General features: G+C 38.4%; 1 protein-coding gene across 2 annotated transcripts in view; it reads right to left on the reverse strand.

The window, feature by feature from the left end:
• Positions 1-2594: 2594 nt before the first annotated feature.
• CYTH3 (cytohesin 3) overlaps positions 2595-14902 on the reverse strand; it is a gene marked incomplete at both ends in the record, with an annotated part of 51761 nt that continues 39453 nt past the window's right edge. For both annotated transcript variants that reach the window (XM_080619481.1, XM_080619482.1), the window contains 7 exons: positions 2595-2667; positions 3287-3441; positions 3589-3660; positions 3745-3821; positions 11826-11937; positions 12730-12878; positions 14345-14457. In XM_080619481.1, the coding sequence (XP_080475607.1) occupies positions 2595-2667; positions 3287-3441; positions 3589-3660; positions 3745-3821; positions 11826-11937; positions 12730-12878; positions 14345-14457 (751 nt within the window). The remainder of the gene's footprint in view (positions 2668-3286; positions 3442-3588; positions 3661-3744; positions 3822-11825; positions 11938-12729; positions 12879-14344; positions 14458-14902) is intronic.

Here is a 14902-nt window from a genome sequence, read left to right on the forward strand (position 1 = left end):
AGAGTTTTTTCTTCACCTGCATGGGTAGTACCAAATTGCCTGACATTTTCACAAGCCACTTTGTTTTTCTGGCCTCCTGGCCAGTGGAAATTTCGGGCCAGTTTCACTCCTTCTGAATTCTCTTACAAAAAACCTTCAGAATGAAGTATCATCACACACAAGAACACTATTCCATTAGCTTTGGTAAATTAAAGAGATATATTGAGCACCACTAATAGCTGTTTAAGATGTCGCATTTTAATGCTACGAAATACTGCATTTCCTGCTACAATCGCCTTAGTTACACATTACTCTCAAATAGTTATTCCTGCTGGATAGAAGAACTTCAACTAAATACAGCAAATTAACTCCCAAGGCATTTCCTTCCTGCTTCTAGGCAGGCATCCTCACCTGGTTGAATAAATAGATTTTCAGAAGGGAAGAACTGATACAAAAGTGCTTCACGGCTTATTAGTGCTTTTGTAATCTCACATTTCTCCAGAAATACTTTATTGGCTGCTTTTCACAGCCTTGCACTCATTGGTACCACTGATCTGGCTTATCTGCATTACAACTGTACTTGTACAGAGCTCAAACTGATGCATGCATTGCTGAAGAACAAAACCTGAAGTTGCGGACCAGAAGACTCGAAACAGGTGATGTGAGCAGCTCTGAGATCACGCTGCTCTGCAAACGCAGGGCGTACGACTCAAAATCCTTTCTAGAAAGAGTTTAAATGTGTTCCATTAAGCAAAGGTATCTCCCCACGGACACTTGTTCGAGGATTGTTACCTCCTTTGGTTGAGTTTCAGTCCCTTGAAAGTACTTGTATCTGAACAGGCATCCAAGCAGACCACAATTGCACACACTCTGGGGAAAATCTAAGGTGTAGAAAAGTTTACTTTGTTCTTTTCCTCTCAGCCTTTATCGCAAACATGCAATAAAGCAGAACACTGGCAGCATGACACCTCATGCAAAACAAGGCACATCAGCAAGGCTGGAACAAGCAAACGGCCTCTCCTTGACAGTCAAAAGGGGATTTGAAACACATCACCTTGGTCAGTCTGTGGCTTTGCCAGGACGGCACGTTTCCCTGTGCTGTATCCCGAGCTGCTCTGCAACTCCAACAAGCAAAATTGCTTTGATAAAGCACTGGGTCTCCCAAGCGGTCACTGGCACAGTAGGCACGGCTCAGGTTGAACAAGTTTGTGAAACCCTGCCTGCTACCAGCAGCAGTCCAAAAAAGCCACCCTGTGCCTCCATCATGGAATTAGGGGCTTTCCCTTAAGAACAGAAGGCGCACTCGGAGTAGAAAAGCATCGTGGTAAAATCTGCAAGACTATTAGTAGAACCACTGAGAGGTCTTCCACAAATTACCAAAAAGAGATGTGCATGTGGGGAGTTTAGGTGCACTCCGTAATCAGTGTATAAGTTATTAGTTTTCAAGTAAAATAAGGATGTCTATTTCTTTTTTCAACCTCAACTGCTGAAGCACAGATCTGAAAAATCACCTTAAAGAACGCAATAAAAATAGTGACTTTTTCTGTATGTTCAAAGTTTTTTAACAAGCAGAGGAATGAATCCTGCTTGATTATTTATCACGGGGTGTTATCTTACAGAAGGATTTCACCTTCCTGGTTTTCTCCTTTAAAAACACTAAATGCATCTGAAATTATTTTGTATATTTCCACATGTAAAGCCTAAACTTATGCAAGCCCTGTCATCTGTCTCCTTTAATAGTGACTTAGCGTTAATTAAACTACAACATATCTAAAACATAAGAATGTTACTATATAAAAAGCAGATTATATCAGTCATTAAAATCTCACTGCTTATAGTAAGCTTATGAGCAGAAGACAGGAATAAGAATTAGCCTACTGGCAAATATCAGACCACATCTGTACTTAGTGTTATGTGTACCGACTCAAACCTTTGCTGCAGGGACCTCTGTATATTTTAGTGTTTATCAACCAAACCCTTTGGCACAACTAGTTAACGCTGTAGCTGCCAGTCTACCACAGAGTTGCATTTCTGACGAAGAAAAGCTATTTCCGTAAAGGTAGGAGAGCGAATCCTAAATGAAAGCTGTATGCAGTTGTTCATTCACTGCAAAACACACAAGAATGAGAACCAATACTGACATTGTGGGGTTTTCTGCTGTCATAAAAATTAAGTGCTAAATCACACCATACTCCACTTTCTGTGCTGCATTTTAATGAGAGATGAAAGTCTTACAATTGCTCCTCCTTTTATGGGACACATGCTCAAATAACAGCTATAGTACATTTTACTATTAGGCTCAAATCCCTTCCCTCCCAACCCAAGTAAACTGGAACTGTAGCTAATATAAGTAAAAACAAGGCTTCCATGTTTTCAGTTGAATTAAGTTCCAGTACAATTATCCTCTGAGATTTAAAGTGTACTTGAAATCATATGCCAATAACTGTTTACCCTGAAAGGTCTTGCCAAGTTTTTTATGTTATAATAAAGTGTACATATATATATATAAAAAATTACAGTTCTTGTCTTCATTTAGTTTGTCCAATTTTTACATTATCATTCAACTGTATGCTGACTTATAGGTTGAGGCAGGTATAAAAGCTGCTGATCATGTTCTATTTCTTATTTGCAATTCTTCGTTTCCTTGTTGCCAGCATATCATAAAAGGGATCCCTGCTAATACTTGCTCTAGAAGAGAAAAAAAAGGAATCATCAGTTCGGTTAACAGATACCTGTTTTTGAAAACTAAACCTATTTTGCTCTCTTCCCTGTGCATGACTCCACACTCTTAATGAGATCACAGACCACTGAATTCTAAGCATCATGAATATTTCTTTAGAAAAAGAGTTACTCAGCTGTCATTTGCTAAGAGTTTGTACCTTCATCTTGACTATTTCTTATTTCTTTATGTGTGGGTATGCTTTACAAACCTTCCAGATAAAGTCAAGCTGTGAAAGTTTAAAGCTGCACTGTGAACATGCTTAAGATAAATGTCACTGAAGTTAATTATCAGGTGAAGTAAAAACCTAATAAAATTAGGGTTAAAGACACAAGGCTTTTATAGTTGCTTAATAAGTAATTAATCTGTATTTTCCTCTCTGAGTTAGCAGCACTATTTCTTGAGGACCAGTCAGTAACAGGACACTTGTTTCTTGATCCGTCAACCCCACGTAGTTTGTCTTTAATCCTTGACCATATTGTCACAGCAGAATTCTTCAAAAAAGTTAGAGTACAAATTCTCTTAGTATCTTACTCCAAAAAGAACTTACACTTCATTTCTGAAAGACATTTAAGACTTGAAACTCACTTGATAGATTTAATCCACTCTTCCTTTTCCTCTGGGGTGGGAGCAGATATTCTGTACACTACATGGTTGCCTTCCACCACTCTACCATCAGCTTCGGTTTTACACGCTTTAATTACTTGACCTTTATGACTAGGGTTGTAGAGCTCAAAGCAGTTCTGGAGGGTAGAAATGGAAGAAATCGATTTACAAACCAAAACAAAACTGACAAACATCCTCATTTAACACTAATTTCTATGTGGTTTAGTTCAAAAAAGAAAAGGAGAAGGGGAAGGGAGGAGAGGAGGAAAAGATCAAGATCTCACTGGTTTTCTAGGGTCTTCAACTTCTCTTATGCTAAGATTTTCTAATGGAATAATTCCTCTTGGTTCTTTGTCCTAAAAAAAAAAGAAGATAATATCATGTTATTAGCCACTTAAATATCTTTACTACAAACAAAGTTCACTGTAATATATACTCACTGTTGTGTATTCAAAGTAATACAGGCAATTATCAGTCAGAATAAACCATCTCCGTTTCCATGTTTTTACTCTTCCCCCTACAATCAAAAGTATGGCTGAATTAAACCTGTGTCACCATCAAGACTTCAACAGTGGGTATCACAGTGATTTAGTTTTGCTTGGTATTCAAAATGTAGCTTGATTACTTCATCCTAAATGGATCAGGCACAGATGAGCTGAGGTTAGAGGAACATGTTACCGTAACTCTCATGCTAAGTTCAAATGCTCAAGGCAGCATTAACTATGGTGTTGCTGACCAGCCACAAAAGCTGGATGCTCTAAAGCTGCAAGTGTCTCGTCTCTTACAGGGAATGAATGCAACAGTTCAGCAGTCAGGCCCGCTCCCTCTGTCCATGCCATCACACGTTTACTGCATCAAAAATATTAATACTATAGAGCCCTCAGAAATGCATTCAGTGCTGCTACAGCAAAGGGAGGCCCATCACCAGTGTCTGGTTTAAGCTGGCAAGCAGCTAAACACATCACTTACACACTTGCTCCAGGACCAGTTGTGTAAATACCTGGTTGCAAAACCAGTAACTGGTTTCCAGGAACAGGACCAACCCTATCCACAGCACATACCGTACACGAAAAGGGTCCCATCAGTAAAATCAAGGGCATTTTATCACCTTCCTTTAACTTGTGAGCATACATGTGGTTAAGAAACTATCTCTACTTTCAAATTTAACATCAAGTGCAGAAGATTCTTATAAATATTACTAGCAGAACAAATATGTATCACAGTATCACAGTATCACAGTATGTTAGAGATTGGAAGGGACCTCAAAAGATCATCTAGTCCAATCCCCCTGCCGGAGCAGGAACACCTAGATAAGATTACACAGGAATGTGTCCAGGCGGGTTTTGAATGTCTCCAGAGAAGGAGACTCCACAACCTCCCTGGGCAGCCTCTTCCAGTGTTCTGTCACCCTCACTGAGAAGAAGTTTCTTCTCAAGTTTAAGTGGAACCTCTTGTGTTCCAGTTTATACCCATTACCCCTTGTCCTATCATAGTTTGCCATTGAGAAGAGCCTGGCTCCATCCTCATGACACTGCCCCTTTATATATTTATATACACTAATAAGGTCCCCCCGCAGTCTCCTCTTCTCCAAACTATAGAGACCCAGCTCCCTCAGCCTTTCCTCATAAGGGAGATGCTCCACTCCCTTAATCATCTTTGTCGCCCTGCGCTGGACTCTCTCCAGCAGGTCCCTGTCCTTCTTGAACTGAGGGGCCCAGAACTGGACACAATATTCCAGATGCGGTCTCACCAGGGCCGAGTAGAGGGGAAGGAGGACCTCTCTCGACCTACTGACCACCCCCCTTCTAATACACCCCAGGATGCCATTGGCCTTCTTGGCCACAAGGGCACAGTGTTGGCTCATGGTCATCCTGCTGTCCATGTACCATGAATAAAGAGCAAATCCTATGCCAAAATGTACCATTTTTAGTCACCTGTCGTAATTTACTATTTTAAAAGCATGTTCTCCGTATGGGTTAATATATCACTGAGTTCACCTGACAGAAGAAATAGCTACTGCCCAAAAAATGCCAATTTTTCCTGCATTAACAGGGTAGAAACAATGACCATAGAGCTTCTCTTTCTTACACCCACTAATGTCACATTGTAAGGAACAGTTTCTTTTAGAAACACACATTACTGTCTTGGAGCTTTCAGCTGGTTTTCTGCCACTGGCTACTTCAGAACATGTCTAGCAGTCCACAAGCACATTATTTTTCAAACTCATTTCCAGGAAAGACAACTGCAGATAAAGCATTCATGAGTTCTTAACATCCGGGCTTAGCTCCACCATAGTTATCTGACTTCAGGATTATGTCACCACCTGTGCATCATCCATTCAGCAGTGATTTAACCTCATTAATCCAACATTTCAGAACAGTTGATCTTGCTGTCGAATACCAGACATAAAGGAGTACCATTAATACACACAACCCCCCCCATTCAGTCCAAGTCATATAACTAAATCTAAGACATAAGCATAATTTTTTAATCTTTTTGTTCTACTTGAGATAGCTGGGATTTTTCTTAATACAGAAATCCAAATAATATTAAATTAAAGAACAATTCTAGGAATCTCATGAAATTTCTTGATACCAGTGTACTACATGTTCGCATTGCAGACCAAGTATGTTGCACCTTGTATCTTCCTTTTGCTTGGTTTCACGACCTACACAATTACCCCAGTGCTAACATACTGCAATGCTCAACATACTCAATAAACTTTTATGTTTCTACTACATACACACACACATATTTTAAGGAAAATTTAATCTGCAAGCAGGTGTGGTGAAATAAGAGAAGGCAAAATAGTGCAAGATGCAGAAGCCGTGACAGAATGAATGGTTGAGTGAACTGGAAACAGTGAGGGAAGAACTGGGTAGCATTTCAGTGCAACCACTGTGACAGATCCTGTAGTGAAGCACTGTAGAAACATTCAAACTGGCACGTAAGTCACTAGAAAAATTCCCATCACCTTGACTGAGAGCTGGTTCAACTATCAGGAAGTACTTTACTTCAGCTTGACTCACTTCCAGATCAATGAATAAGCAGCAGCTGAGTCAAGGTGACTGCCAAGGCAGTCCTTGCTATCACAATAACATGACATCTTTGCATACAACCCAATGTTCATTGCCAGGACTTTTAAGTCACAGTCTGCTCTCTAAGGTTAACATCGTTTAACATTTTTAGGGCACAAACTCATCAGGCTAACAGGCAACATGAGCTTGCATCAAATGTCATGGCTTGCCTAGTTCTAGTAGAAAAACCATTCAGCAGGAGAGAAGATGAAACGAACAGGCAAATAGGTAACTATCACAGAGGCAGCTTAAACTGAGCAAAGGTTTTCCTCAAACTTTTTCCATGTCAAAACACAATAAAAAAATACGCAAGTAATAACCATATAGTTAAAATGAAGACCTGCTTATAATTTAAAGCAGGAACAACGGACTTAAAACAAACACCTCCTACAACAATATGAAATGCCAAGTAGTAAATTACAGTTGAGTTTGCTGAAGTTTTTCCTGACAACACATCCCTGCCCCTTGGGAAAAGCTGTATTTCTCAAACCTGAAACCTTTTGTAAAATCATGCTGCAGCTTTGATGAAGCTTTTGTCATGAAACATTTCCCAGCTCCAAGGTATTATTGATGTTGAAGCCAGAAAGAAGATCAAGTATTTCCAAAGGCATCCCTCTTACTGCTCCTTTCTCCCTAAAAGAGCCAGGAAGTAGCTCATGGGGTTACAACACTCATGTGAGTTATGAAAATAGCCCTTAAGTCTCTGCTCCACTAAACTCTCAGTTACTTTTCCAGGTAAAAAAAGCAGCAAGGCAGGAGTTTTTGGCAGGATAAGAAACTATTCTCAAATGTAAGTCTCTGTGTCCCCACTCCACTGCTTTGCTGCAGCTGTCAACAGCACAGAAATGCTAATAAAGCTTGAAAGGCAATCTAATCTGTACTCACCAAGTTTGCAGGGGTCACCATATAACAAGCATTTAATATGCCTTTACAATGGGCTGAAACCCAAGAAGCTGGTTGATAAGCCTTTGTGGCCCATAAACACTGTAGGCAAGATTAATGGGTAAGAACTCGTGATAACAAAACATTCTTTTCTTTGGCCAAGATTGCTGTAGGCTCACAAAACAACAAAGGGTTTAGTACCATACTTTGTATCTTACTCCAGCTTCCAGACTTTTAAAGATTAAAACTGGAAGGAATTAAGTTAGCAGAAGAGGATCAAGAAAATCAAAGTATGAATCCATAAACATTTATAGCAATGGAGAGATATAAGTGATGTACTTCTGAAAGATCTAGCTAATTAAAATGCAAAGACTTCTCAAGAAAATAATGCAGCATTATATCTTGTAGATGGAAATCTAAGGAAACCACAAGAAAAGGCCACAACAAGGCACAAGGTACAGAAAGAGGAACAGAAACTCTCTTCATCTACGTAACCCAACATAGGATTTTTTCCCCCAACTGTGGGCAAAGTACAAACTAGAGAACAAAGGTAAAAGAAGCCTATAACTAAAGGGAAAAACAATTGGCAATAACTCAGGAAACACACATTTAAACATTAAAAATGGTCTTAGGACTAAAGGCAGCAACATGTCTGAAGTTAGAAAATTCTACCCAAATCTTCAGCACCTTTATATGAAGTTTTAAAGGGGAAAGAGAGAGATGCACCATCAAGACTGATTTTTCTTCTCATCAAGAATGTTTATTTCTCATGTTGATACAACTAGGCAGAATGGACTCACAAACTGTATAGTTATACAGGTGATTTGCATCAAAGCTTGGATTTCTTTGAAAAAGAAGTTTCCCTTGACCACATCGACTGCCTCAACCTGGAAGAGCATCAGTTACTGCAAGAACAAGGCAGGTACCAGAAGGCACCAGTTTCCTGATCAACCACCATTATTCTCTTACCCCAGATTAGGGAAGAGAGAGAGGGCATCCTCTCAAGGCCCACCCCTGGCGGGATGGGCCCAGATGTGAAGCTTTTGGACAATCTCCAAGTTCTCAGTAACTGCCTGACTGGCAGAAGAAAATAATGCGATCATGTGTCTGGCTTGAATCATTTCCTGTCCAGTTTGGTGGAATAATGTCATAGTTTCCCTCAAACTAGACAAAAATATTACGTAAACCAAGCTGTTTGCCAGGAGAGGCTGTTTTAGGCAAGGAAATGGCTCCCTGTGCAAAACGACTGTAACTTGGACACTGAGAAAGAGCACAGCCTACAGCTTCAAAATACCTTGAAGTGGATGGCAGAAAACTACATGGTGTCAACACCACTAATAATTATAATGCAGAAAAATCTAAAAGCTCACGTCTCAAGCTGCCCTAAGCAAGGATTCATGAGCACTCAGCAGCTTTCAGTTTTTTACTTAATAGCACTCATTTTCATTACACCATGCTTCAGACGACGTAGAACTGAATGATAATTTAGGTTTACCACGATAAAGATGTCTATATAAAGGAACCAGCTGAGTCTACATAGATAAAACTAGAACTGCTGTCTGGCTGCCAGGTTTAGGCAGGACTTACACAAAGTCACCTCTGAACAATTTAGAGCAGCAAACTCTCCAAAAGGATTTTGCACCCTCTCAGCTTTCTACAACCCAGTGCCAGCCTGGAAAGCTAGGGTGGTCTTTAGGATAATTGAATCTTATAGTACATGGAAGTTTCGTGATATCCATCTCCTGCTCAGAGGATAATCAATATGGGGAGCTGCAGTACTAAACAGAGGGGCACAAGTAGATAAATGGGAAGAGTTGACTAAAAGAAATACCAAATACAAAGTACTGTCATAATATACTCAAGGTTTCCAAGATGTCTTAGTCATATTTGTAGTTTTAGATGAACTTTCTGTTTCAGCTCTTTAAGTATTGTAACAGCTAAGCACTTAAACTCTCACACAGCAGTAGAGCCTCCTTTGCATTTCAACAATACTGAAACTTTTCATATCACCATTTTCCAGAACTGAAGGAAACCCTACCCATTTCACAAGAAGTGTTTCCCAACAGAAAGTACTGTAAAAATGCAAACAATGTGGATTGAGACAGCACTCTCAACATACAGTTTAAGCCTCCTAGCAAATAGGAAACCCAAGGGAAAGAAAGAAAAGAAAGAACAAAAGAAAAAAGAAAAGAAAGAAGAAAGGAAAGAACAGAAAAAAAAAAAACCCACAAAACACAAAGAAAGAAATGAAAATGAAAAAAGAAAGACTGCCAGGCTTATTTCTGGTCAGCGCACCTAAACTAGTAAAATGTATTTGTCTGCCCCAGCCTGTGTGAGCTGTCTTTCACAGAAGCGCAGCTTCACGCATTTAGAGGCTGATTCACCAGAGGCTTGTGGATATGTTTAATTTCTTTATTCAAATAACCCTCATGTCATGGGAGTGTTATGTGCCACACCCTACTGTTTCACACACGCTTTTACTATTGGGTTTTCTGTATGCTGTCTCATCTACCCCGTACATAATAAAAAGCTGACTTTATTGACCTTGTGCCAGAGCCAGAGATGGATTGTGCAGAAGTAGCTGGCAGCTCTCGCTTTCAGTCATTTTTTTTTCAATTTCTTTGTTCCTCTATTTTTTATTAGATCTCTTATTGATCTTTATTAGAACTTTTATTGACAGCTTCTTCCGAAACTGTCATTCCTCTACACACTCTCTCACTCTTGCTTGCGCTCTCAGTATGTGTATATGAAAGGGCACTAGCAATAGAAATATGCACAGCATGGGCTTATACCCAGCCTCTCCTCCAGAAAGCACATTATCTACATAATTTTGAAAGCTTTTGCTGTTCAGATAGCTATCGCCTCATGCTACAAAATGGAGAAGATCTGCGAAGTCATCTTTGAAATTGTGCCAGCTGAGTCAACACATATCAAAAAGCAAGAGCTTTGCTTTTTTGTAGTTAGAAAGACAAAGAGCTCTGTAACATCTGTAGTGCAGAGGCCAAAATAAGACATCAGAGAGCACATGGACAAATGCCAAATGCTTCCTTTTCACATCTATTTCCTTCCAGCACTAGCATGACCACCACTTTTCAGGTGCAATCAGTAGAGTGGGCCCATGGCTCTACCCGGGCTCTACTTTCACCATACTCACCCCATGTGCACCACACAGCACACATCCCTTTTCACACTTTAGTCACTGTTCTCCAAGTGCAAAGTTCCTTCTACTTTAACAGGCAGTTACACATTAAAATGGCCAACAATTAGCTCTACTGGAGTGTGTACGAGTGTTTTTATATAATGAGGCTTATTTCATTGAAAAACAAATGTGAAAACGAAATTTCAGCCTCCTTTATAAATGAAAAAAAATTCCCTAAGCCCAAGTGAGAACATGAATCCCATCAACTCTAAAAAAAGTCTGTGAAAAAAGGCATCTTGCAGTGCCAGGAGACTGCAAATTACAAGAGCTTTCCACAACCCTAAATTTGGTACTCATTCAAGATTTTGGTAAGTAAACTAAAGGTTGTATTTACAAAGGAAAATAAAAAAGCAAAATAACAGTTTTTATAAATGCATAGTTCAAATGTAATGAATCTTTCAATAAGCCAATTGACATACAAGGAACAAAACACCCTGGAACTTCATTACAAGAGTAAGATGTTGTTTTCTCTTGGTAGAAATAATTCTTTCCCTCTTATGTTATTCATTGAACAAGAAAAGAACAAGAATAGTCATCTTTATTTTTCTCCTTTACATGTAAGCACTTTCTTCTTTTCCATAACACGCTTGCACGTAAGCCAGACACTGACATGCCAGTCAGAGTACCACTGATGATACTGTTAGTGACACTGAACAAAAAAGTCAAATGCTACTATAAATTTGATTTTAAAAAAAAGAAAAAAGAAAAAAAAAAAGAAGAAAAGAAAACAGGACGAAGGAGGAGGTAAATAAAAGAATGAGCAACTGAAAAGGATGGGACTGGAAAGCAATCAGATACGTACCTCCTAATGCAGAATAAGCAGAGACAGCCAGTCACAGAACAGAAAGGTGATAGGTCATAGGCCATAAGGAAAACAAGAAGGCACATTTAAACCACTCATTAAAAAATCATAGCCAAAACCAAACCAAGAGAAACTCACAAATAATATGGAAAAATAAAGACATACAAAAATAACTGTTTGAAGAGAAATCCTTTTTTGTACACAGAAAACTGAGTTGAAATATCACAGAGTTTTCTGAAATGACCTTACAGAGACTTAGTTGCTATTTATCAGTCATAGCATGTGGTAAATACCATACAGCGTTTCCCTTTTGTCACTCAGTTTTACTTCTCATATATCAGAAATAGAACTCCAAAGTTTGAAACAAGATCAATTTGCATATGTAAAATAAGAAGTAACAACATTCAGATGTGAAGGGGTTACTTATTTTGGCTCATCCATTTTTAAATACGAATTACAAAGTTAATCCTATTATCTTCACAAGAAAGAAGACAGACAAAAAGCAGCAAACACGCTAACAATGAACAAACACATCGCAGCAAAACTGCCCGTATAACTAACCTAGTTTCAGCAGCCAGCCTTCTCTATCTGGATTGAAAAATGTATGCGTTAGATCATTTCCATCATCCTCTGGAATCTTAAATGGCTCATTCTTAATACTTTCATATAAATTCTAGAAGAATAAAAAAAAAAGAGGAATAAAACCTCATTAATAAATGTCTAACAGCAAATGCAACCAAGACATCTTATTGCTTCTCAGACTCTATAAAAAGCACAGTAAACAATATCCGTAACATTCTGGACCATCCCTTCTCAATCTCTGTTTACAACTTTGACTAAGTTTGATTTAAAATGACTGCATCTATAAACAAGTGTCTCTTTTTTACAGATTTTCTAAGCACTCTTTGCAAAGACATCTTTAACTTCAGTATTCAGTATTTCAGAGGCTTCAGCTCTCATTTAGTACAAGTTTTGCCAACTGAATGTGGGTTTTCAGAAAATGGTTTAGACCACCACAGTGTCTTAGAGAAATAAGTATTTTTACTAATACGTCAAGAGACAGGAGGAAGCTCCACAAGACACATGGGGAGGCAATGATGAAACAATGATTTTTACTATTTTTTTCCAGCTTTTCCTGACTTACCCAGAAATGCTTTTTCCTTTTTTTTTTTTTCCATAAGGAGCCAATCCCACAAGAATTTTGCCATTAGCAAACTACTGAGAGATATACAGTGTCTTCCCTGGAATCTCCTCTCTTCAACAAAAGATTGAACATAGGGAGAACTAGCTCAAAGCAGCTGTTAATATCATAAAATGCTTCTTTCAGCTACTCAAATGGTTATGCATGCTAGAAAACGTTCTTCTTACTTTCCCTTAACAAATTTGCCTGAGAATTTTTGCACATGCTTCTAAGTTTCCTATTAAAAACACAAAACTATGTCTTGTCTTACTCAGTCGAACTTACCCGTAGTAATTCTTCTGGAAGGTCTCCACCTTCATTAATTCCACGATTCATAGAAATAAACCTCTCTACTGTTGGTTTATCTCTTACATTGTGGTTGTGCAGACTGGTATTCAGCATAATGATTGCAAATGAAAGTACATAGCATGTATCTGAAATAAAATTTCAAGGAGTTATCTTTCTATGTGTTGAAGTACAAACCTGTGAAATGAATATATAAGCTCACCCTGACTGATAAAGACAAAGGTAGTCAAAAAATCTTGAACATGAAAAACTATACATGGAAGCAAAGTCTCAAATCTTTCTTTAAACTGCTGAAGTAAGCCTAAAAAGAAGAAAAATATGGAACCATTCAACTTAAAAGCCAGTAAGTGAAAAACAGTACAAGAGAATTAAAAAACAAACAAACAAACAAAAACCCACAAAAAAACCCCCCTCTTTGAAATCTATCTTGCTATCTTGAAATCTGTTTTGCTATCACCCTAAATTAACATTTCACTTGAAACACTGAAGTGCTGTTGTGCAAAACATCTGCTGCACACAGATTTTGCCCAGATCATACTGGTAGATCTTGGTCAATCGGACTCCTACTAAAAGTACTTACGAAGCTTTCTCCAAAGAATAGTCTCTTCAAAATAGTTGAACTATATTTAAACAGGCTGAAAATGACGCTGACTCAATTTCTTGGCATGCAAGATGACAACAGCGATCTTATCATGCCTCTTGACACAGTTATGATTATAGTAAATTCTCCCAGAATTCAAGTACAAGGTCCTGTTTAAGAAAAAGCAGGATGGAAACCTCTCTGCTACATAGAGGAAAAATGTGTTTGCATCTTCAGCACGTTGTTTTCAATATGTATTTTCCTCTGTAGCTGTTGCAGACCTGCTTTACATCAACCCTTTCCTAGCCTGTATGCTCTCAAACTAAGTGATCAACAGCGAGCTATGATCATATATAACTAAACAGACCAACAATGCCAGAATGCTAGGGTGTTCCGTGCAGTATTTCAAAGTTCTATTAGCTTTTATGACTTGATTAACTGCAAACCAAATAATTCAATAGAAGACTGAGACGCATTTCTAACTGAGATAAATTATTGCTGAGCAGACTGCTAAAGAGAGGATTTGGTCCTCTTGACAAAAATGGATGATTTTCTAGATAATATATAATAGCTACATATGGGGGTACTTGATAGAAAGTTAATGAGGTGTAAAGTCCTTATAACTGACAGACAAGACTACTCAATCTATTGGTCTCTTCTGCCTTTAAGCCTCTGAGAAACTTACTTTTCCGATTCCTAGCCAGAATCTTTAGTGAAATTTCTAAAATATGTTTCATACTTTAATTGGTTCAGATACATATATTAATGTTGAAGTTTTATAAATGGAACTGCATTCTGCCCATAAGCTTGCACCTCGTGGAAACAAAGCGTAGAATTAGACAGTTACATTTTCTCAATTCTGAGAAATTTCTCATTTCACATGTTATTTTATCCTGAACTTCCAAACTAAACATCATTTCCTTGCATCAGATGCAGAAGAACATATATGATTAAAAATTAAAATAAAATACATATACACACACTTAAGAACTCCTCTTATTTCCTGTGACTCACCTGTAGACTGGAAGACTCCTGGGTTACAAAGGCAATAGCGTGAAGCAAAAGCTTCCATCATACGATCAATTTTTTGAGCCTCTCCTGGGAGTCTGAAGCTCCACAGAAACTGCCTACAGAAGGGAAGAATAGTCTTTAGACTCACTCCAAGATTTATATACTCAGCATATATGACCAATAATCAGAAACTAACAACAACAAAAAAAAAAAGCAACCACAAAACCAACCAAACAGCAATGTCTATATAAAACGTCCTAGAAATATGTTCTCAATCTCTCAACACACAAGTCAGGAGCTATTATAAAGCAACATGCACAGATGGCTAACCCAGTAGTTCAGCCAGCAACACTGCATGCTATCAGGCAAGATAATATAGCAGTTCATATTCTGAGACTCTTTTTTCCAGATTAGTAAACAATTTTCTGTATGCATCCCATTTTTGCTGTAAGGCTGCTACGGGGAAACAATCAGATTAATCCTTCCTGTGTTTCCTGGCTACTAAAAGCAATACACACTCAGCTAGACTTTACTTACAATGTAAAAAGACACATTACAGAA

Source organism: Psittacula echo (genome assembly GCF_963264785.1).
Source record: "Psittacula echo genome assembly, chromosome: 5".
NCBI lineage: Eukaryota > Metazoa > Chordata > Aves > Psittaciformes > Psittacidae > Psittacula > Psittacula echo.